This window comes from Antedon bifida, chromosome 6 (assembly GCF_963402885.1).
Source record: "Antedon bifida chromosome 6, ecAntBifi1.1, whole genome shotgun sequence".
Classification (NCBI taxonomy): Eukaryota; Metazoa; Echinodermata; class Crinoidea; order Comatulida; family Antedonidae; genus Antedon; species Antedon bifida.
In genome coordinates, this window is record NC_136231.1 from 3,857,863 (window position 1) to 3,879,570 (window position 21,708).

Genomic DNA, 21,708 nt, shown 5'->3' on the forward strand with positions numbered 1-21,708 from the left:
TTGAAAGCTAACTTTTCATGATGTCCGATCGGATATGTTCCGTATTTGTTGCAGTACGGATAAAGGCCAGTGAAGTCAACATAGCTAAACTGCTCATCATCTAACTTGGTAAAACAATCTAGCGGCATTGGTTCTCCCTCCAAAAAAAAGCTTCTCGAGGGTTAAGTGTAGGATGAATAGCAGGTACATCAAATATGACGGCTAATTCCGTAGGGGTTAAGGACTTCTTAATGTTGTTCCACTTATGCTCCTAAATTTCAATATACTAGTACTGAGGAAACGTCTGTTTCAGATAAGAAGATTTTCTCTGTGTTTGTAGATATGAATCTGCCTTGCTACATCCAATAAATTCAAATATGAAGTTTGGTTCAAACGAAGCCCCATTAACTTTATATCTACCAAAGCATTTCTCATTACCATTACGGGCGTGATGAATATGGATTCTACGTCGTTTTTATTCATAACTTAACCACTCCATACTAGCAAAAGAATGAGTCTACGTAGTTAAGTAATCTGCTGGTGGAAAAGGAGCAATTGTATTCGGCTTCAAAAAGTTCTTGGAAAATACAAAATTACAGGCTGAGGCTTTGGTTATTAAACCGTTAGAAAATGGACGACCCCTTCCTGATCTATACCATTATCAAGAACAGTTACTCGTTTGAATATGTGTCTAAATGATAAGCAACAACGCCTCGCCTCTGCTCGTACCAAACAAGAAAATCATTCCGGACCGATATAGACATCTTTTCGGGGTCATACATCGAAGCACCGGGATATGGACCTACATAGTTTGCATTACCAACCGTGTTAAATTTATTTATTTAACTCTTTAATGCCAAAGGATTTGTTTGTTTTAGGTAGTTTGGCTAAAGCCATCGGTAAAAATGACAGAGTCAATGAAACGAATAGTAGTACCCTTAATTTTACTAGAAAGAATCTTACCACCATTAGTTATGACATCTGGAACAAAACCACATGAATACAAATAATGCATTAAAAAGTAACTATCATAAGCTTGATTATTATGAGCAAGGCATGTAATATTATGACCGTAGGGATATTTTTTGAATACATATTCACAGAACTGGAAGCATGCGTCATCCCCGTAAAATGTTTTAGTCTTTTCCCCACAAACATCACATTCTTCGGAAAAAAACCAGATCCATTACATACATTCTCGCCTGAATTATAATCCACTTTTTGTTTCAACAAGGGGGGCTCTAGACTGTATACCTCTGACCAATCAAATCACGCAAATGCTAGCAAACAATCGCTCCTTAATTATAACTCCCTCTTTTATATTATCCTATATTGTCAACAAAAAAAACAAAGCACCCGTTGTGAGTATTATCAGTAATTGTAAAACACCTGTGATACACTCTATACAAAGCCTCCACTTTGTTAAAACTATACATTCTATTGTTAATTAATTAAAATTAGATTTCTATTGTCATGACCACCATCATTCTACGAAAACACCTGTATCATCCAATTAATACCCATTTGTTTTCCTAACTTTAATCAAATATATTTCTTATTATTTCCCTGTACTTATCCTCCTCCTATAGATACTCCTTTGTGAGCCTAGGACTTTAAGTAGCAAACCCTTTGTTTTCCTATAATTCTTATACAATAGATTTCCTTTGTTAGCCTAGGCTTGTTACAAGCGAAAAATCGCTCCCTAATTATAACCCCCTCTTTTATATTATGATTAAATCCTATTGTCAAAAAACAAAGCACTCGTTGTGAGTATTGTCAGTAATTGTAAAGCACATGTGATACACTCTATACAAAGCCTCCACCTTGTTAAAACTATACATTCTATTGTTAATTAATTAAAATTAGATTTCTATTGTCATGACCACCATCATTCTACGAAAACACCTGTATAATCGAATTAATACCCATTTGTTTTCCTAACTTTAATCAAGTAGATTTCTTATTGTTTCCCTGTACTTATCCTCCTCTTATAGATACCCTTTTGTTAGCCTAGGACTTTAAGTAGCAAACACTTTGTTTTCCTATAATTCTTATACAATAGATTTCCTTTGTTAGCCTCAAAGCTCTTGGTTAGATTTCTATTGTCATGACCCCCATCATTTTACAAACACACCTGTATAATCCAATTAATACCCAATTGTTTTCCTAACTTTAATCAAGTAGATTTCATATTGTTTCCCTGTACTTATCCTCCTCCTATAGATACCCCTTTGTTAGCCTAGGACTTTAATTAGCAAACCCTTTGTTAGCCTAGGACTTTAATTAGCAAACCCTTTGTTTTCCTATAATTCTCATACAATAGATTTCCTTTGTTCCCCCCACTTAATTAGCAAACCCTTTGTTAGCCTAGGACTTTAAATAGCAAACCCTTTGTTTTTTTAACAATCACCCCTCTATTGTTACCCTTTCACACATTCTATTGTTCTCTTAGCGTCCCTTCTTTGTTAACAATCACCCCTCTATTGTTACCCTTTAACACAATAGATTTCCTTTGTTCTCCTTCAATCCCATGGATACTACTAGTGTACAGTACAAATTCAGCTCACTATTGATTGTATTACATTTAAAATGATAATCAAAAAGGAAGTAAATCTATGTACCAAAAATAATATAGAAAATGTACAGAATACTGCATTTATAAGGTATCACACTCCTCCTTACGCATACCATTTATTATATGAGATGAGTACATAACAGAACTTACATAAAATATACAGTTTACATTGCACATATAATGAGTTAATTTACTAATACTTTTCTTAATTTAAAAGAGTACAAAGAGAAAGATAGGCCTACATTGTAACATTAAAAGATAAATACAGAAATAATATAAATTAATACCATGTTTTTTTTAAAAAATAAAAATAGGTCTACACTAAAAATAATATTGCTATATAAAATTCATGCACATATTAAGAATAATACAAGAATATTAAAAGTAAGCTATTTTACAGAATATGTATTCTTAGTTTGAAATAAAAATACCATAGTCAGCACACCTCCTACAGTGAGCACATACTAGCCAATGACAGGGTACCTTTTTAAGGTTTTTTTGGACTAAAACACAATGTAAAAGGCCTATAAACTATACTTCTATAAACAATGTTATATGTACCTTTTGAGGTTGGTTATGCAGGCTCAGGCAGTGGATATGATGTTGTAAAATAACCTCGTACTGGACTTGAACCCAGGACTCCAAGGTTGGTAAGCAAAAATGTCACTGACCACAAAAACCTAAAATATCACTGAATGGTGACATTAAATTTGAGTTACTGCGTAATTGAAAAAAGAAACAATTGTAAAAGAAAAGATTGTCATCATCACTAGGTTGCTGCCTTACACTAAGAGTTTTAACATTTGTATGAGCAATCTTTGGTGCCAACTAGCTTTTTAAAAATCATTGTTAACACAAACAACATATGTATTAATTTTAAAAAGATCAAATAAAACTGTTTTACTTTAAACATTTTTTTAGCAGTTGATTTTTTTATACCATTCTATTTTGTTAAAAGGAAACATTTTACACCTCTACAGGTTGCATTAAATGGCAATTAAAAATTGAAATGGCTTAAAAATTCAATAATAAACAATTGAATAATTTGTGTACAGTATCTTTAATTTAATATATTTACAGAATTTATTTTCAAAACCTATGAGGTAACTTTATTTTTATATAATTGTTTGACCCATAAATCACAATTATTTTCGCCAATATGAAGAGGTCTCAAGTAGATGCATGTAGTCAAATTATTCATAATAAAGTCCGTAAACAGTCGCCGATGCAAAGAGGACGGAACTCTCATACGAAGCTGATGCAAATGTATCTCTTTGTGAATCCCATAAACATCGGCTTCCGAGTTGGACGTCTTGATCTCGTTTCTCGCCTATGTATACCATGCAGATCAGCTAAAATACAAAAATGATCTCTTTTGAGAATAGAGGGACAGAAATGACAGAGTCGTTAAGGGGCACAATATCCTGTTTTTTTTGTCTAAATAGGTCCTTGCTATAAACTTTAATTTAACTAAATGATAAACTATGAGAATGTATGCAAGATTGCAGTGTGTCTATTTCAGCAAACATCATTTTTAAATGTTATGACACATTACTAGTACTGTAATTAAACAAATAAAATTACTGTATTTTAACTATTTATTAATTTATGTTTTTTTTTGTCGTAAAGGCTTCAAAATGTAAAGCTTGACTTGATTAATGCTTATTCAATCAATTTATGAAATAATAATTGTAACAAATACAATAACTGATTGTTGAATCAAGGTTATGAATAAAATAATTCATTCATATTAAACAGAAAAAAAAAAAATTATAAATTGCAATTTTTTTTCATTATTAAGAAGCTTTATAAAGAAGAATAATATTTCTTTAATAAGCTCTGTCTACACTATCAAACTAGTTTGACAAAAAAGTGTGATGTGTCCAAATATGGTAGTGATATGACATCATCATATCCATATATGGGCACATCACATTTTGTTGTCACATAAAGTTTGATAGTGTAGACAAGGCTTAAAAAACAATATCCCAATTGATGATAATAGGAAATTTCCTCAGGCCTTAGAGTATTTAATAATAACAGAATGATAGATTAAATCTAATTAATGTGAGGACGAAAGTTAATAGACATGTTCTGCAGCAACAATAAAAACACCTGCGAACTGTGCAGTGAATCTATCTATAGCTATTAGGATCAACAAACAAGTGTTTGTATCTCCAGAACATCTGTCTCTGTTGAATGCAATGAGAACAAAAATATATATGCTGCTGGGTTAATAATTCTACAGAGACTCAACTAGATTTGCTTCATTCACTATTTGTCCCATTCAATGGAATAGATACATGTTTATAGTCAGTGAAAGCATTTAATTTGAATTTAATAGTAAATATATTTTATAATTGCTACAGTAGCCCAGATAGTAACACTATAGGACTGTTTCCTAATATTGCTAGCCCGGATAGCAACAACAATATGGGATTCTGTTTGTTAATTGCTAGCCTGGATAGCAAAACTATAGGACTGTTTCCTAATATTACTAGCCCATATAGCAACACTATGGGATTCTGTTTCCTAACATTGCTAGCCCATATAGCAACACTATGGATTCTGTTTCCTAATATTACTAGCCCATATAGCAACACTATGGGATTCTGTTTCCTAATATTGCTAGCCCATATAGCAACACTATGGATTCTGTTTCCTAATATTGCTAGCCCATATAGCAACACTATGGATTCTGTTTCCTAATATTGCTAGCCCATATAGCAACACTATGGGATACTGTTTGTTAATTGCTAGCCCGGATAGCAACACTGTGGAATTCTGTTTATTAATATTGCTAGCTCGGATAGCAACAATATGAGATTCTGTTTCCTAATATTGCTAGCCCAGATAGCAACACTATGGGAATCTGTTTCCTAATATTACTAGCCCATATAGCAACACTATGGGATTATGTTTGTTATTTGCTAGCCCGGATAGCAACAATATGGGATTTTGTTTATTAATTGCTAGCCCATATAGCAACACTATGAGATTATGTTTCCTAATATTGCTAGCCCAGATAGCAACACTATGGGATTCTGTTTCCTAATATTGCTAGCCCGGATAGCAACAACAATAATATGGGATTCTGTTTGTTAATTGCTAGCCTGGATACCAACACTATGGGACTGTTTCCTAATATTACTAGCCCAGATAGCAACACTATGGATTCTGTTTCCTAATATTGCTAGCCCAGATAGCAACACTGTGGGATTCTGTTTCCTAATATTACTAGCCCATATAGCAACACTATGGGATTCTGTTTTTTAATTGCTAGCCCGGATAGCAACACTATGAGATTCTGTTTATTACTAACCCGGATCATCATTAGCAATAATTGAATTTGCTAGCATTATCACATAAACATTTATGTTAATTACAAATGACCACTGAATCCAGTGAAGGGTGTTGTTAGTTGCCATGCCGTCATTCACTTCAAACATTTGTAAGTACATTTAATTAAATGCAAGTTGACTTAGCTTTGATAAAACATTACATGATGAATTAAATACATTTTCTACACTATCGAATTTTTCATTGAAATTCACATCATATTATTATTATTACAAACAATTAAATGGATCCATGTTGATTATGATATGTATATTCTCATATTTATAAAATAATGTAGGAAAGAGAAAAAAAAGAACAATAATATGGTATATTGATTTGTAATTTTGACAGGGAATTACATGCAAATTTTTTCTTAAAGTTGTCTACTAAGTATACAGTATTATAATATAATACGTTGGAATGTTGATTTTTTTCCTACCCACATCTGTATTGACGAGAGTAATATTGAATGGCGACAAACTGACCTTAAACCTTGGGAAGTCTAATAACTTGACCTGCTCATTGACTTCACCAGCGATGCATTTACTTAGATTTCCGATGACACTTGCATCATAGATGACCAAATCTGCTAAGTGTTTCTCAAGTGTAGAGTGGATTATTGGTTGTACATGCTCTACAACAAACCTACAAACAATTAAACATGCATAATATGGATAGTGATTTGACAAACTATAGACTGAATTATACTCTATATGACAACATTATCTAGATTTTCTTGGGTCCGATTTAAATCCATAACCTACAGATCATTAGCCTAGAACTATGCAATGCTTGTGCTTGATATTTGCGATTATTATTAAACATGAAAAATGAAAAAAAAAAAAAAATATATACAAAAAAAAATATTTTCTTGGAATGGGAGAGTCGTTTTGTAATCCTAATTATTTTATTGTCTATAAAAAGAATTAATTTTTAAGTAAATCATTACATGATGTTTTTCTTGTAACTGTCAAAGAGACTCATCAGAAATGACACCACTCACTGGGGTTGTTTGTTTGATGTCAGGTTTGTTGTTGGTGGTGTCATTCAAAATAAGTCTCCCTAACAGCCTGAAAATTAATGCTTTTTACATTTCAAATCCAATTAAATATTTCCTCAAATTTCATTATCTTTTACTCTTATACCTTTTTGGGGGTTCCATTCTGTACGTATTCTCTACCTCTACTTCACCCTTATGTTCATAGTCTTCAAGGTCTTCTAAGCTTGGTGCGCAAGCCATCGACACGTAACTGCTACCAGCCTTGACGTTGCGTCGTGTCAACTCAAAGAAACTGGATTTCTTCTTGCCCAATATACCTGACCTGGCCTCCAGACGAGGCTCAACTTTGGTTGCCATTTTCACCAAAATATATGTTTCAAAGAGTGGTACTGTATTGAACAATTATTTGTCTACTGGAAGAAAAAAAAAACCAAAAATTATTAGCATATTATGAAATCAAGGTGGTTGGGGATATTTTGAGGGTAAATGATATATTATATATTATAGTTCAGCATTTCTCATTCTTTAGGCACTGGGTCTTTCAGCGACCTATTTAAACAAAGTATATACTGTATTCAGTATGATTCTATAGAATTGTATTTAAATGATCCTACTCTTCTTATACTTAATTCAAAATAATATTAATTAAAAAAAATTACATTACCAAAATCAAAGAAATTAGTAATTAAGTTATTAATACCAGTAAAGTTTAATCATAGCCTACCATTATTTTATTTCTCTTTTAGTTATTTTAATGGATTGTATATTTTGTACTAACTCTGATTAAGATCAAGTGGATAGTACAAATTATCTGTTATAAGTAGAATTAAACATCCGCTAGTAAGAACATTATCACCATAAACAAACTAAAGATATTTGCAATAAACAATAACGATTTAATGAAGGATATGGTCGAGTAATCGCACCCAATATCTCCATTACTGTATTCTATCATATTACACCATCCAGGAAATATGAAAAATATGTACAATGCCTTGTAGGATATTAGCGTATTAATAGTGGCTTTAATATTGATTTTAGATGATAGTTCACAATGGATTATATTCAAAGACTAGGCCATGATAAATATCATTATTTACCAATGTTTATGAGTTACAATTACTGGATTAGAGTAAGCAAGTGGTTTATCAAAATGCAATTAAAAAAACATTGTTAAAATAATTATTTCAGTTGACAGTGTAGCCGCTAGGATTTGTGTTTAAAATAGTAAACAATTAATTTATGGTAAACAGTGATCATGATTTTCATAACAAATTTGATTCCTATCTATTATAGTTTACTTGTACAGGAGAATTCCTCCTTTTGGGACACAACATTTAAGGGGACAGTTTGTTCTAGTGTATTTGGACATTTTTCAAAATAGAAATGCGGAAGATTTAATTGATGTATTTACCTTTAAAAGCTTCTTTTCTAATAGGATTTAAAAAAAATACTGAATGGAATGTTCAACAAGCAAAAAAAAATAAAAAAACTCCTGGACTGACAAACCAAAATACCAATGTTATCATATTTCACCATATAAGGCAGGATAACTTACATGGTAAATAGAAATATACTAAACCAGATTTGAGTTTATGAAAACTGACAGAACTTACCTACAACAGTATGGAAAAGTACATATAGCATAAAAAGGTATAAATACCAACAAAAAACATCAAATTATAGCAGAATACGGATATGCATCCCAGGTCCTTGTTTACAATGCAAGATCCTACATACAAATGACTACACATGTGGTTTATCAATTACTATGGCAACTGTCATGGAGCTCTGTATGATATTAAAATAGCATGCACTGTGATTTAATTGAAAGGCTTCTCAATGAATGCTCGGTCATTGGTCTAATGCGTAATGAGGAAGTATTACTTCACATCAGTAGTTTACTTTGTAGATAGTTGCCATAGGAGCCAGATAAATTAATTTAAAATTGGAACGCTGGACTGTAGGAGGTCGGAGAATTTAGTTATCTTTGTTTTTATTTAAGTTAACTGAAGGATTTTTATAGGAATTTTGAAAATAATGTGATTGAATCACAAAAATAATATTTAATTATACTATGTGTATTTCAATGGTGTAATCAAATCCTATAAATAGGTCAAAATAAATACCAAGTAAAGAAAATTATTACTGTATTTTCTTTACTATGATGAATTAAAAAAAAAAACAAACAATACAGTAAATAAAAAATGAATACTGAACTTTGAAACCTGGCCTAAATTAACAGCATACAAAAAATGATAACTAGGCCTTTAAAATATTATTAGGCCTATGATATTATTACGCCAGCTATGATGATATACAATTAGGCCTATCTACAAAGTACAACTCGGCCTAGGCCTACCTAGCCTAGCTAGGCCTGGGGTAGGGCTCTAGGTGCCAGGGGGCCTAGGCCTAGCCTAGATAGAGTCCAGTTACTAGGCCTAAACTAGGTAGGCCTAGTTAGATAGAGGCATGTGCACTGCTGGCCTACTTTTCTTACTGGCTGGCCTCTACTACACTACTAGCCTCTAGGCATGCTTTTAATGTTTAGAACCCCTGCCCCTCCTGGGCTGGGATAGCTAGGCCTGTTCGGATAGGCTAGACCTAGGCCTAGGCCTAGTCTACTTTAGCTTTATGCCTAATAGTGTTTGCCTAGGTAGATAGGCTATGCCTAGCCTCTGCCTAGCTAGTAGGCTACCTCTTATTCACATTTATGCCGTACCCTAGAGAGGCCTAATTAATGTGGTAGATTTTCTAATCAAAACAAACACAACACACCAAAATAATAGCGTCGCTCGACTTTGCGCGTGGTTGCCAACAATTAATTTTGTCCAAAACTTTTAACCAATCAAAATTTAAAGAATCTTTACAGGATCGGAAAAAGTACTTTTAGTATAACGCCCTCTATAGATTTAGAAATCACGACAGGTAATACTGTAAAAGTTATCAAGAAAAAAGTTTATTAATTCATTCATTCCCTTTATTTCGGGTAGCAGTATATACAACATAAAAGATTGTACACTACTCTACTGTACTACTACTGCGTCAAGACGGCGTGGCCTATATTGAAAAAGTTTTTCAACACCTTTCTTGATGATTTTATATTTATATGTATAGATGCGCTTTTATACGTTTTTATTGATCATTTGATTGTTATAGTTTTAAAACTTCGTGAATACCATTAATTCATATATTAAATACCCATACTAGGCCTAGTTTGATTTAAGATTCTTATATACGAAATGCTCAATAAACTAAACAATTATATGGTCATTTCATGACTCTTGAAATCCACCTATGCAGTAGGTCTATTTTATTTCGGTGGTGCAATGCGATATATTGCACCACCAAATAAAATAAAAGAAACTTCGGAAGCTTTCCGATCCATCACAATAAAAACATATTTTGTCTGAGGTTTCATATTTAAATTTAAATTATTGTTTTATTATATATTTATTTGTTTTTTTACTGTTTGTTATTCTTATAAAGTTATGTATAAACAAATGTTATAACAAATATAAGTGGCAATTTTTGTTGCTGTTGGTTTTGAAATAAAATAGCTAAATAAATTACTGTTGTTCATGTTTGCAGCCATTATTTGGCCTCGGAAGTACAGTTTCCCTAATCCTTTCTCTTTTTTATCTGTTTTTGGACCAAATAAATAGTTATTGATTCTTAATTCTATACTAGACCTTAATAGTATGAGTATTTAGTATAATTACGAAATTAATGAATGGGGCTCACGATGTTATAGAAACTCTTTCTCTCAAACTCTTCTATTTTTAAAACAAATATAGAGAGCGCCCTCTAGGAGGGCGTGCAAAGTTGCTTTGCGCTTGAATGGTTCAGTTCATTCATCAGAAAAAAACACACAGAAGGTTAAGAAGGTGCTCAGCAGACGTGCATAACATAAGGAAAAGTTATTGTTGTTTTTGTGTGATAAGTACAGGTGGTGGATTTTTTTGGTCCCTCTTTACCTTCGCGAATTCCTCGACCGTTACTATTTAATTATTGACCAGAAACGAACGAATTTAAGAGAATTTAAGTACCTGGAAATTTAGGCTGGTTGCAAATTTACACGCAGAGATTGCCCCAGCAGAAACTGATTGCTTGGGTTTTTGAGATTGAAGATTTGGCACTGGAAACTATCACTCGTCGCCTTACTCAATTACTGGAATCCGCCAAAAAATGGCTTGTTATAACATTCTTATTGGACTAATTACTGCTAGCTTATTATTTAGTTCGTGTTATTCTCAGAGATGGCAAGGAATCCTACCAAATGTGGCAAAAAAGTCGTTTGATGTCATCGGAAAGGATAACCAGTTTGAAGGTATGGTATAAAATGTTGGTGTCTGTCCGTCTGCTGCTGATCATATTTCGGCGGCCGCCAGTCATTTCGTCTTTACTTTCTTGGCTGTCTAGTTTGTTCATTTTATATTTTGTTTATCTAGTGAATGTGAGTATCCCCCTCCTACAAAACAGATTATAATAATTTAATATATAACATCAATATTTTAGAAGAAAAAAAATGTTAATGCAAGATTTCTTGTTTGTTTATCCTGGTAATAATTGATAGAAAAAAAACACATGCTGTTAATTGTAATTGAATTTAGCTGTGGAAATATTGGGGATTTTTTATGATGTACATTGACATCATTATGTATTCAGATATGAAATCTATTTTGTTATTCATTACATTACACAATTATCTGGATCAATTTGTCTGCTTTTGAAATTTCTCTAGTTTCATTCTAAAATTAGACAGAACATGAACAAGTAAAAGTAGTATTTCACCCTGAATTTATTTTTAGACTTTTCAAAAGAATGATTTCATGATGTGGGAAAATCCCATGTGTCTAACTGTCCGCCTGCCTGTGTTCATACTCTATCTCCTGTTTAGTTTCATTGTTTACATTTGTTTACGAAATTGTTTGTAAAGGATCCAGTAAGTTATGAATACAATTGACTTTCAATGATGACATAGTTTACTAATTTGGTAATTTTACACATAAAATATCAGTAATATGAATATTCTATTTGCAGGTATGAGTTAATTATGTTCTCAATAAAGGAACTGTGATTTTTTTAATTCTTTGAATGGTGAATAATTTCAATGACATCATTTTATTTACTTTTTGGTAATTTCAATGGTAAAATACCAGTATTAATGCTGTAGGACTATGAATCAATTCTTAAAAATGAATTACCAAAATCATAATGTACAAATAATGTATGTTAATAATGTATTATTAATGCTATTGTATGACTATGAATAAAAAAATTACCAAAATGTACAAAAGTAGTCAACAGCATAAAAATAATTCCAAATTTTATTTGGTACATTATGTCATAAATGTATCTTTAACTCTTATCTCAGCAATACTATGAAATGTCCAACTTTATATGAAAAATGTATTCGAACCTGTAATCTCTCTCACTTAGGTCAAGTATCATAACATTATACCACAAAACAATGTAGTTACTATCATCAAATGATGCATAATAATAGTTTTTACAGTAAATTTACTGTTAAATATTTTTTGGAGGAGATTGCGTTGCGTTTTACTACAAACATATTATGAAACTTCAACCTTCATGCTAAATGTGAAGCAAATGTATAATTCAGTACATATGCAAGTGGGTTTATGGTTTATTGTACGATTGTGAATAATAAATCCTTGAAGAAAATTCATGATGAAAGCCAAATGTAGATGTTGAGAATTCACAAGGACTCCAGATTGTTTACATGCCTTTCACAATAAACATTCCTACAATTTATTGCTTTTATAGAAAATAAAAATTATCCTTTAAGCTGATCAGCATTGTAACTAATTTTTTGATTATATTTCATGAAATAAATTAATAATGTATTAATTAAACAATAATAGAAGCAAATAGTACCATATTGCTATAAAGTGAAGGTATACTAAAGTGTACATACATCTTGATCAATTTTATACTTTTCTATTGTTTTGAATACTGTCTGAGCATGATCTGAGTATTAGGCCTAAGCCTCGATTGCAATGGACTTAATTTGGTCATATTAACCTGGTCGCCGGCTGAAGTGACCAATCCAAACACTGGCTACAATTCCAACAGGGTTAAATTAACCAAGTCCAATAGTTACTTTTACTGGGCAGTCAATGGTCTCGGTAAAACTAACCATGTGAGTACACTCGCACTCGCAATCGTTTTTAAAATCACAGTTAAATTTCGGTAAAACTAACTGTGTGAAAATAAAAGTGCAAACGATGGTCAAATCTTCCGATGACATCGGGTAAAGTTACTCTGGTTAAAATTTACTATTTTTCAAGTTCAGTGTGAACAAGGCTTTAGTTCCAGAGTATTTCTCAATTTAAACAATACAGTAGGGAAGTGTACCAATGTAATTACATACCAATTGTTTTCCTGTACTTTGGGTATTTAAGTACAATTGTAGGTACTTTAAATAAGGTATTGAGCTGATTCAAATTGACTATAATTATGGTCATCAAATAGATAATAGATTTATTGTTGTCAATTAACACTATTGGTGTCATTGCATGGGTGTTTCACGGTTTTTATAGGTTATTATAGCAAATAAACCTATTGTCCCTTCAATTGTTTTGTTGTATGTTCTCATTGTTTCCCAGATAGAGTTAATAGACTTGCAGATTTAAGCCATCCAGATAGTAAAGGAATTATCCTCCATGTTTAGATCAAACAATAGAGATTATGTTACTCATCTAACCTTTGAACTTTTTAATGGACTTGTTTCCAGAGAAATTTTAAATTGTAGGTTATTGTCAATTGTTAAAAATAGCCATAGTAAGTATTGTACCTCTCTCTCGATTTGGTATATAGTACACTTAGGCCTAGTACTGAATGTGCAAGCATGGAGACTTAAAATAAACTCTATATACACTTACACTATACTGTAATTAAATCAAACTCCAAATAAAGAGTCAGTTTTACACATAATAATCAGTGCATCTATTGATGTTTTTGAATAATGATCGGTTTTACTCTTTTTTTTTTCAATTAAAACCCCAAATATACATGATAGTAAAAAACTCTGCATTTATAGTTAGTAACATGATAATTGTTTCTAAATTATTTTGTAAGTTTCAATTAATTACTGTGTAACTATAATGTGTAATCATTATTTTGTCTATAAATAACATAATTCATAATCCACTGTACCTAGGTATCTTTATTTTGGTTTCCCTTTCCATTATTTAAAAAACAAAGAGGAACAAAATGTTTTCTTGGAATTGAATATGCTAGGTTTAACACATGTTGTGTAGAAATCTTATCTGCTTTATGTTTATCTAATTGTCCATAATGATCTGATAAGGCCAGATTATTGACATAGGTACATCCTTCTTATTATTTCTGTTTTGCCAATACTGTACTAGGTGGTAACAAAATAGAAAGATGAAACTATTATTTTGGTATTACTTTAAGATAATATTTGATTTGGTTAAGGATAAAAAGACAATATTATTTTAGCCTTTAAAATGTCTGAAATTTATAGTTTCATGACTCCTGTTTCAATGTTTTGTTTTTAGAGTGAAAAGTGTCAACATGTCCTTGTTTGTTTTGTCAATATAATGTGGTATAAAACATGTTTTGAATATAATTCAAAGTGCAGTTTAATGATATCTGTATAAACAAGATGGACGAATGAATATAAAGATCCGGGCAAAGACCAAAAGATCCACTGATGAATCGCAAATTCATATAGAAAAATAGTACATTGTAACACCTAAAACTCTGTCTACACTATCAAACTATATGTGGCAAAAAATGTGATGTGCCCATATATGGACATGATGATGTTTATTACTACTATAACTACCATATTTGGGCACATCACACTTTTTTGTCAAACTAGTTTCATGGTGTGGACAGAGCTTGAAATGACAACCATGACGCTTTGAAACAGTTTGCCTATAAAGATGATAATACGATGTAAAGAAACTATTCTTCCAAACCTCTACAAATTAGATAATTTTGCATAAAATCACTTCAAAGTTTGCTATCTGTAGTAGTTATTACCTTATCCACAAGATACTGTAGGGTCATCAATGCAAACTGTTTTTCCTTTTTATTTCTACTAACCATTTGGCAAAATTATTCAGAATTTATTCAATTGAAATCATTAATCAATGTAATTTAATACACAATTGTTGCTTTACATATTACTAGAATTATGCATACCTGCAAAAATTCATCACAATGAAATTAAGATTTTAATGATATTCAATAGATTAACAAAGGTCAATAATGATCCACCTTTGAATAATAAAGCGAGACTAGGGACTATCAGGCCATGATCAGGCTGTGTTACGGTTTAAACAATTTTTAAGCACATGGAACATGCTGCTGGCAGTGGCACCACAGGACCGGAAAATCCTCAAATCTAGTCGGCCATTCATAAAATTTGAATGCGAAAGTAACATGATTTGAATAGAGTTCTCATAAAATCTTTTATTCAAGAAATGTTACAACACAAACCAAAAGAACCAGTGTGTATCACTCCAATTTTGTTGAATCTACTCAACTAACTTAAAGTTATCTGGGATTGGCCCCCGAACTTTAAGTTTGTATAAATGCACCCTTATTGAACAGTTGGTAAATGTTTATTTAATGCATGATTTAAACATGTTTGTGATATTTTTGTACTTACTTGTCGATAAAAAGAAACAAATGTAGACATTTAGACATTGTATTGCAGACTGCCTCCAGCCTTTTTCAACAATTTATAGAGAAATGTGTGCGAGAACGAGGAATTAAACCATTTACATGTCTCCTACATGTCGTGTCCAGCATTAACATTAGCGATTCTAAGCAATCATGAAATTGTCTAGGAGCAAAGACCTGGAGACTGACTAGTCGGCTCTTTTTGTCGTTGGCTGTTTAATCTTTTGGGAGTGATGTTATTCATCGCGATTGTGCAGTTACCTGACAGCAGAGGGCGATGAAGACTGAACCAGGTGTACATTTTTACGGGTGTTAATCGTCTCTTGTCCTGTTTCTATCGTAAACTTTATTTTTAGTTTTACTAGTGCCATGTGGGTAATATTGATGGTTTTGACGGTAAACTAAACCAAATTCAATTAAAGTTAAATATCCCCTTTTGTAAATGATACAAGCCACTAACCCTACTACATCCAAGTGGTAGCAAGCAATAAGTAATCATTAAATTATGTTTTCCATATAAATTATAAAACATACTAATGTAACTTCTCTTCACACTTTTGACATTCTTGACAATACAATATGTTATAACTTATCTTTTCTATGTAGTATAATGTCAGTTTTAAAAGACAAATGCTATGTGTTATTCATGTCTGGACACATATAGATGTTCTATTCTTTGTAGTAGAATTATTTATAAGATGACATTTGGATTTTTTTTTGGTTACACTGTATACAAATTTGACATTGAATTGTCAGTTATTATATGCCAAAACAAAACTTTTTAAATATTAAATGGCCAATATTCTATTAAAAGAAGTTAATAATACTCAATATAGAATTTCATTAAGCAACCAAATATGGTACAGTCGATCTACACTGTATCACATATGAGCAGGAACATCCTTGCACCTCTACCATTAAAACAAACAATATTTGGTGTCATTTAAAATTTATTTCAGACTCCATAAACGCATTATGAAATGTAATCAGATTTATAATACTTCTACTAATTACTACAAAGAGGAAATTTTGAAACTTTTAAAGTAGCCTTTTAGTTTTTGTTTAATGGAGTAGAAAATGGAAGTGGAAATGCTCTGATGTTTCTCACTATTGCTTCTATAGCATGTTTAAGGTAGATCTACTATTGGTTTTGTATTGTGCTGTGTCCTCCCTATTGGTAGCTACAGTACACCACCCTTAGGCGCATTCTTATCAATTGACTTGTTGATACAGTTTAGGACATACCATTGTCCTGGCTGAGACCATGGAGGTAAATTTTGCGGGTTAAAAAAAATTGATGTATGTCAAAATTGTTTTCTTTATAAATTGGTATCAAAAGAAATTCTATTTTAAGGACATTATATTTAGATAAAAGTGCAAGAATGTTTGTTTTAATGAATACATGGCGTTTTTTTATCCTAATTGGTATTCAGAAAAATCAAATTATAGTTGAATTCGCCTTTTCATTTTTGTATAACATAAAAGTTTTCTGCTCATTTAGAAAGTAAAGAAAGCCAGTTAATATACACATTTATAGAAATATTTGTATGAAAATTCATTTTGATTACTGTACCTTAATTTATTGAATTATCTTATCAGTCTAAAGTTAGAAGTGGATATCAGTGCTACCCAGACCACTTAAATATGTGAGTGGAATAGTACGTAGTAAGTAAAACATACTGTACATTATGCCTACAATATGTACTTTGTACAGACTTACACTTGTACTTTACTATACAAGTATGTACTTTCCTCTTTATGGGTGAATGGAAACCTATTCCAAGCATAAAGGTGATAATTTACAAGTTTTACAATCTTTAAAGAATTACAATTCTCTGGTTGATTATTAAAAAGCTCTGGGAAATTAAAGGTAAAATAGTTTTACTCTATTGCAAAATAAATAAAAACAAACAAAGAGGTTAGGTGATCTTTTCTCTAGCTTGAGGCCATTGAAAACAAATCCTTTAGTTATTAAGAGGATGGTCTCTTGAGTCTGATCGCTTAATTTACTGGAGCGGCGGCCATCATAGTGTTAACACTGCACCCACGGCAGTTCTTGCATAACTAGATAAGGACATTGTGCAATTCCCAATGCATAAGAATGCCTTTTTATATGTCTTCTGTTAATGATACTTGTTAAACAAGACTAAATAGCCTGAAGAAATACCCTGTTGTATTCACAATGTTTTGTAGGGGTTCTATACCAAATGCTATGTTGAACATGTACCCTATTTACACAATACTGCATCCATTCAATTGAACAAATTTGTTCAGTTCAACTTTGTTAGATTACCAGACAACAAAGAATGATACTGTAAGATTAACTACGTACAAATTGGTATCGTTGAATTTGCTTTTTGAAAAAATAGAACAAATTCCAAATTTGGTTAAAATGGTTACTGTTTGTACTATTAATGAATATTAGTTAATGAAATATTAATGAAGTACTATATCTCAGTGTACAGTATTTGCTTGCACCTAACATTTTTTTCTAAACTAAGTTCTGTGAATAAACTAAGCTAGTTATAGCTGAAGCTACTGTACAGTATATAACAAATAGTTTTGTATATTCTCTGACCTTGTGTAGGCCTACTGTATGAAAAATGTGAAATTTTATTTCACATTGATTCCATTGTGTTATTCTATCATAAATATCAATATCCAAACTTGTAGACAGGAGGAATTTGAGGGTTCAAACCTTTTCCTGTGCCCTCTTCAAGTAGAGACAAGTGGTGATGGAATAGGCCTACTTTACACTACCCAGTTCATGACGATTTTTTGCTTCTTTTGTGGAAAAACGTATCCTGTAAAAACCAGGCTAGAGGCTTGCTTATTATTTTGTCACCCACATTGTCCACCCACATTCTGTCACCCACATTGTTCTGTCTTCATTCAATACCTTCACACTTGTAGGCCTGATACTTGGACTTTTGGGAGCTGTAAGTGTAGGTTCCAGGTCAACACAAAGGTCAATTGCTTTTTTATCCAGGTGAATTACTTTCTGTCATGTTTCCTGCTGTATGGGATTATCCTCCTGATGATAATTAGCAAATAAACTGTAGAACAGATAGTGTATGAGGATGGTAATGGAAAAGGCTCTCCATGACATTTCCATTTATTAAGATTGATGACTTAATAAGATTTACTTGAAATTTGAATGATCTAGGAAGGTGATTTTTGTCTAATTTGAATATCTTGATAATCTCATCCATCTATTGGTATACTCTCATTTCTTTATTTAAATTGAATAAAAAAATATTAATATAGCATATTGTATTTATAGTACATAAAATATGTTTCATTGTAAGGTTTAAATTAATAATGTTGTTACCAAATTTGATTTAAAAAATGTTATCCGCTGCACTGTATGACATGCAACTAAACACCATGTGTTGTAACACAGGACTTTCCACAGTCCTTGATTCTAGACCACTGACTAGGGCCCAAGTCAGTAGTATCAGGTACTGTGAAGTTTAAAGCTCTGTCTACACTATTAAACTAGTTTGTGTGATGTGCCCAAATATTGTAGTGATATGCCCAAATATGGTAGTGATATGACATCAAAATATCCATATATGGACACTTCACATTTTTTTGTCACTTAAGGTTGATAGTGTAGACAGAGCTTAATTTAGTTCACATTTTTTATATTATTTTAACAATAGGTGTCGCATCTAAATATTATTCAAAATCATATGGTCTATTTATTGTTTGTTCTGTACTTTACTGCACAGAGTGCTAATAGTTGCAGATTGTCAATATATTTTATTATTTGTAAACTTTTGAAGCATATAGATAAAATTGTATTGAATGTTGACAATTGTGATCCAGCATTTTGTTGTATTTGGGTTTAGGGTTTAAAGTGCATTCTTATAGTTAGATTTATCTAGGAAATAGCTTGAGTAAAATGAAACTGGTAAAGACTGGTCATGTGTGTCAAATCATTTTATATAATTGTTAGTGTTTTTGGAGTATAGAACCCCAGCGATGTACCTATTGACATATTTACATTAACCTGGTTAAATGGCATTCCCAAAATAATGATTAAAACACCTAACCAATTGGGTTTTAGACTGCTATTACTGGTTATCACAAAATTTAGCAAGCAATGCAAACTAATGATGTCCAATGCTTTAAATGGTTTTATCAAAACAAAAAAAAAACAAACAAATTTGATGAAAAAACTTTAAGCTGCAGAGATAGTTTTCTACTGAAACAAAATTGATAGATTATTGTAACAATTGTAAAGAATGAAATAAAAGTGAGTGAATCTCACAAAAGACAAAAAAAAAAAATTTGATGTTATAAAATTATTTTTTATCTATTATCAAATCAAACAGTTGGAATTATGCAGTAGAAACAGACCCTTACATTACCGATTCACAACAGCTTTATGAAATTTAGATTTATATTTAAAAAATAAAATATATGATGTATTGAAAAACCGTACACTGTAGGTTAATCTGCATTTTAATGATGACCTTTCAAATGCATCACAAATATTTTGAATTTCCATCATGAGTAATTTGTATCAGTCTTACTCTTGTATTCTGTAGGTACTGTATGATCATTAATACTCTATTCATTATATATAACAACTTTTCATCGCCAGCCAAAATATGATGAATGAATTGAACAGTATACCAAAGAAAATGAAGGTGTCTAGCTTACCTGGATAAACTGGCAAATGCCATATTCTCCTCAAAGAGCGAGATATACTTGAAAAGTAGAAAATTCATTGAATACCCCTCTCCATAAATGGTACAGTCCATAAACCATGTCCTCAAGTGGGAGCATCCCCACAAAAACCACCATCATCATTTGTCTGTTTATCCAGGTAAGCTAGCACTTATAAGACTACCAACACCATTTCTGGTTTGTGTAATTTAATTACATCAAAGACATTTACTCATAAATTATTTGGATCCAATGAAATTATTTCAATAAATACTGTAAGTTGCACTGAATGTTCATGGAAATCAAACACCTTGGTCTAACAATCGTGCAAAGTTTAAAGAGAGAATTCATTTAGATTTCCTCTTGGAAATGGCACTTATTTTCCTATTTTCAAAGCACAGCCAGATCAAATCACCCCATTTCAGAATATCTGTATCCCATGAGATAAATTACCATCTTTCTCGCTCATTGTATGTGGTAATTTTCTTACTTCAGATTCAAAGATTGTATTCACTCAAATAAGCCTTCTTTATACTGTACAACAATATTCTACTTTACATGCACAGAGCTAAACTACAAAACATGTACTTTCTTCATCTTCAAGTATGGATGGTTCATGTATAATTCTGTTGTCTTTATTTTGTTTATTTATGTTCCATTCATAATTACTGTATTTGTGCAATTAGGAATAATGTATTTGACAAATTTAACAAATATAATGAGTTTGTTTCTTTAGGTAAAAAAACAGTTTTGCATCCTCTCCTTCATACATTTATGGACCTGTATGATGGTGACCATTCTTTAAAAACTATTATTCTCATTTTTGTTATGTCATAATTAGCTTAAATACTAATATTAAATCCCTACATAACTTAATAGTTTGCATACAGTACTGATAAAAACTATTGGTAGGATTCTACCAGTCTGGATAAATTTCATAAGGGAATGGCTTATAAGGTTAATTTATTGATAACATAATTATAAATTTTGAGAATATTATTGTGTTGTTGAGGCATACGGTATCTTGGGAATTTTCCTATTAAGATAACATTAATATTTAGGACGTAGAGTAGATTGGAGGCAGTTTCCATCTAGTAGAACATTAACTGTTATTGTCTCAAATCTTTGAAAATAGAAGATCTACTGTGATTGAATTTACAAGTTAACAGGTGGCAACAAACTTAAATTTATGAATAGTAAAGAGATCATTAATTGAATAAATGGTACACTGAAGCCAAACTGTAATTTAACATTTATAATTTGCTTTGACATGATTTTATTCATGCGTCAGCCCATTGTGACTACTATCAAGGGTTTCTGTATATTTAAAGCCATATCATTAAAATATATTTGACATAATGTTGCATAAAGCGTGGTTGCCATTAGAACGCACCGCAGCAACGTATTGACGTGATGTATTAAATAATCACAAGTGGGAACCGACGACGCAACA

At 31.6% G+C, this 21,708-nt stretch overlaps 2 protein-coding genes across 6 annotated transcripts in view; one reads left to right on the top strand and one right to left on the bottom strand.

Moving 5' to 3' along the window:
• Positions 1-3,561: 3,561 nt before the first annotated feature.
• Positions 3,562-9,685, bottom strand: LOC144845238 (dynein light chain Tctex-type 5-B-like). Of its 5 annotated transcripts, none has more exons than XM_078702421.1 (4): positions 9,603-9,685; positions 7,039-7,306; positions 6,379-6,538; positions 3,562-3,906 (listed from the first exon to the last, which is right to left on the bottom strand). In XM_078702421.1, the coding sequence occupies exons 2-4, from the start codon at positions 7,248-7,250 to the stop codon at positions 3,748-3,750; spliced, it is 531 nt and encodes a 176-aa protein (XP_078558547.1). In that variant the 5' UTR covers positions 7,251-7,306; positions 9,603-9,685; the 3' UTR covers positions 3,562-3,747. The 5 variants fall into 5 exon arrangements, with proteins under 5 accessions (XP_078558547.1, XP_078558548.1, XP_078558549.1 ...); XM_078702422.1 differs by having other exon boundaries at positions 7,039-7,303; positions 9,616-9,675; XM_078702423.1 differs by having other exon boundaries at positions 9,616-9,675.
• Positions 9,686-10,740: 1,055 nt separating this feature from the next.
• The window catches only part of LOC144844728 (pikachurin-like), a 50,302-nt gene continuing 39,334 nt past the window's right edge, over positions 10,741-21,708 (top strand). The window contains exon 1 of the mRNA XM_078701763.1: positions 10,741-11,223. Coding sequence (XP_078557889.1) covers positions 11,082-11,223 — 142 coding nt within the window. The 5' untranslated portion in view covers positions 10,741-11,081. The remainder of the gene's footprint in view (positions 11,224-21,708) is intronic.

Bases quoted from the DNA above. Each gene is read 5' to 3' on its own strand.
- LOC144845238 (XM_078702421.1), bottom strand. From the start codon at position 7,250: ATGGCAACCAAAGTTGAGCCTCGTCTGGAGGCCAGGTCAGGTATATTG. The intron at 6,539-7,038 runs GTATAAGAGTAA...AATTGTTTGTAG, and splicing joins AGAATGGAACCCCCAAAAAG to GTTTGTTGTAGAGCATGTAC. The intron at 3,907-6,378 runs GTCAGTTTGTCG...TTTGTATTTTAG, and splicing joins TAGACTTCCCAAGGTTTAAG to CTGATCTGCATGGTATACAT.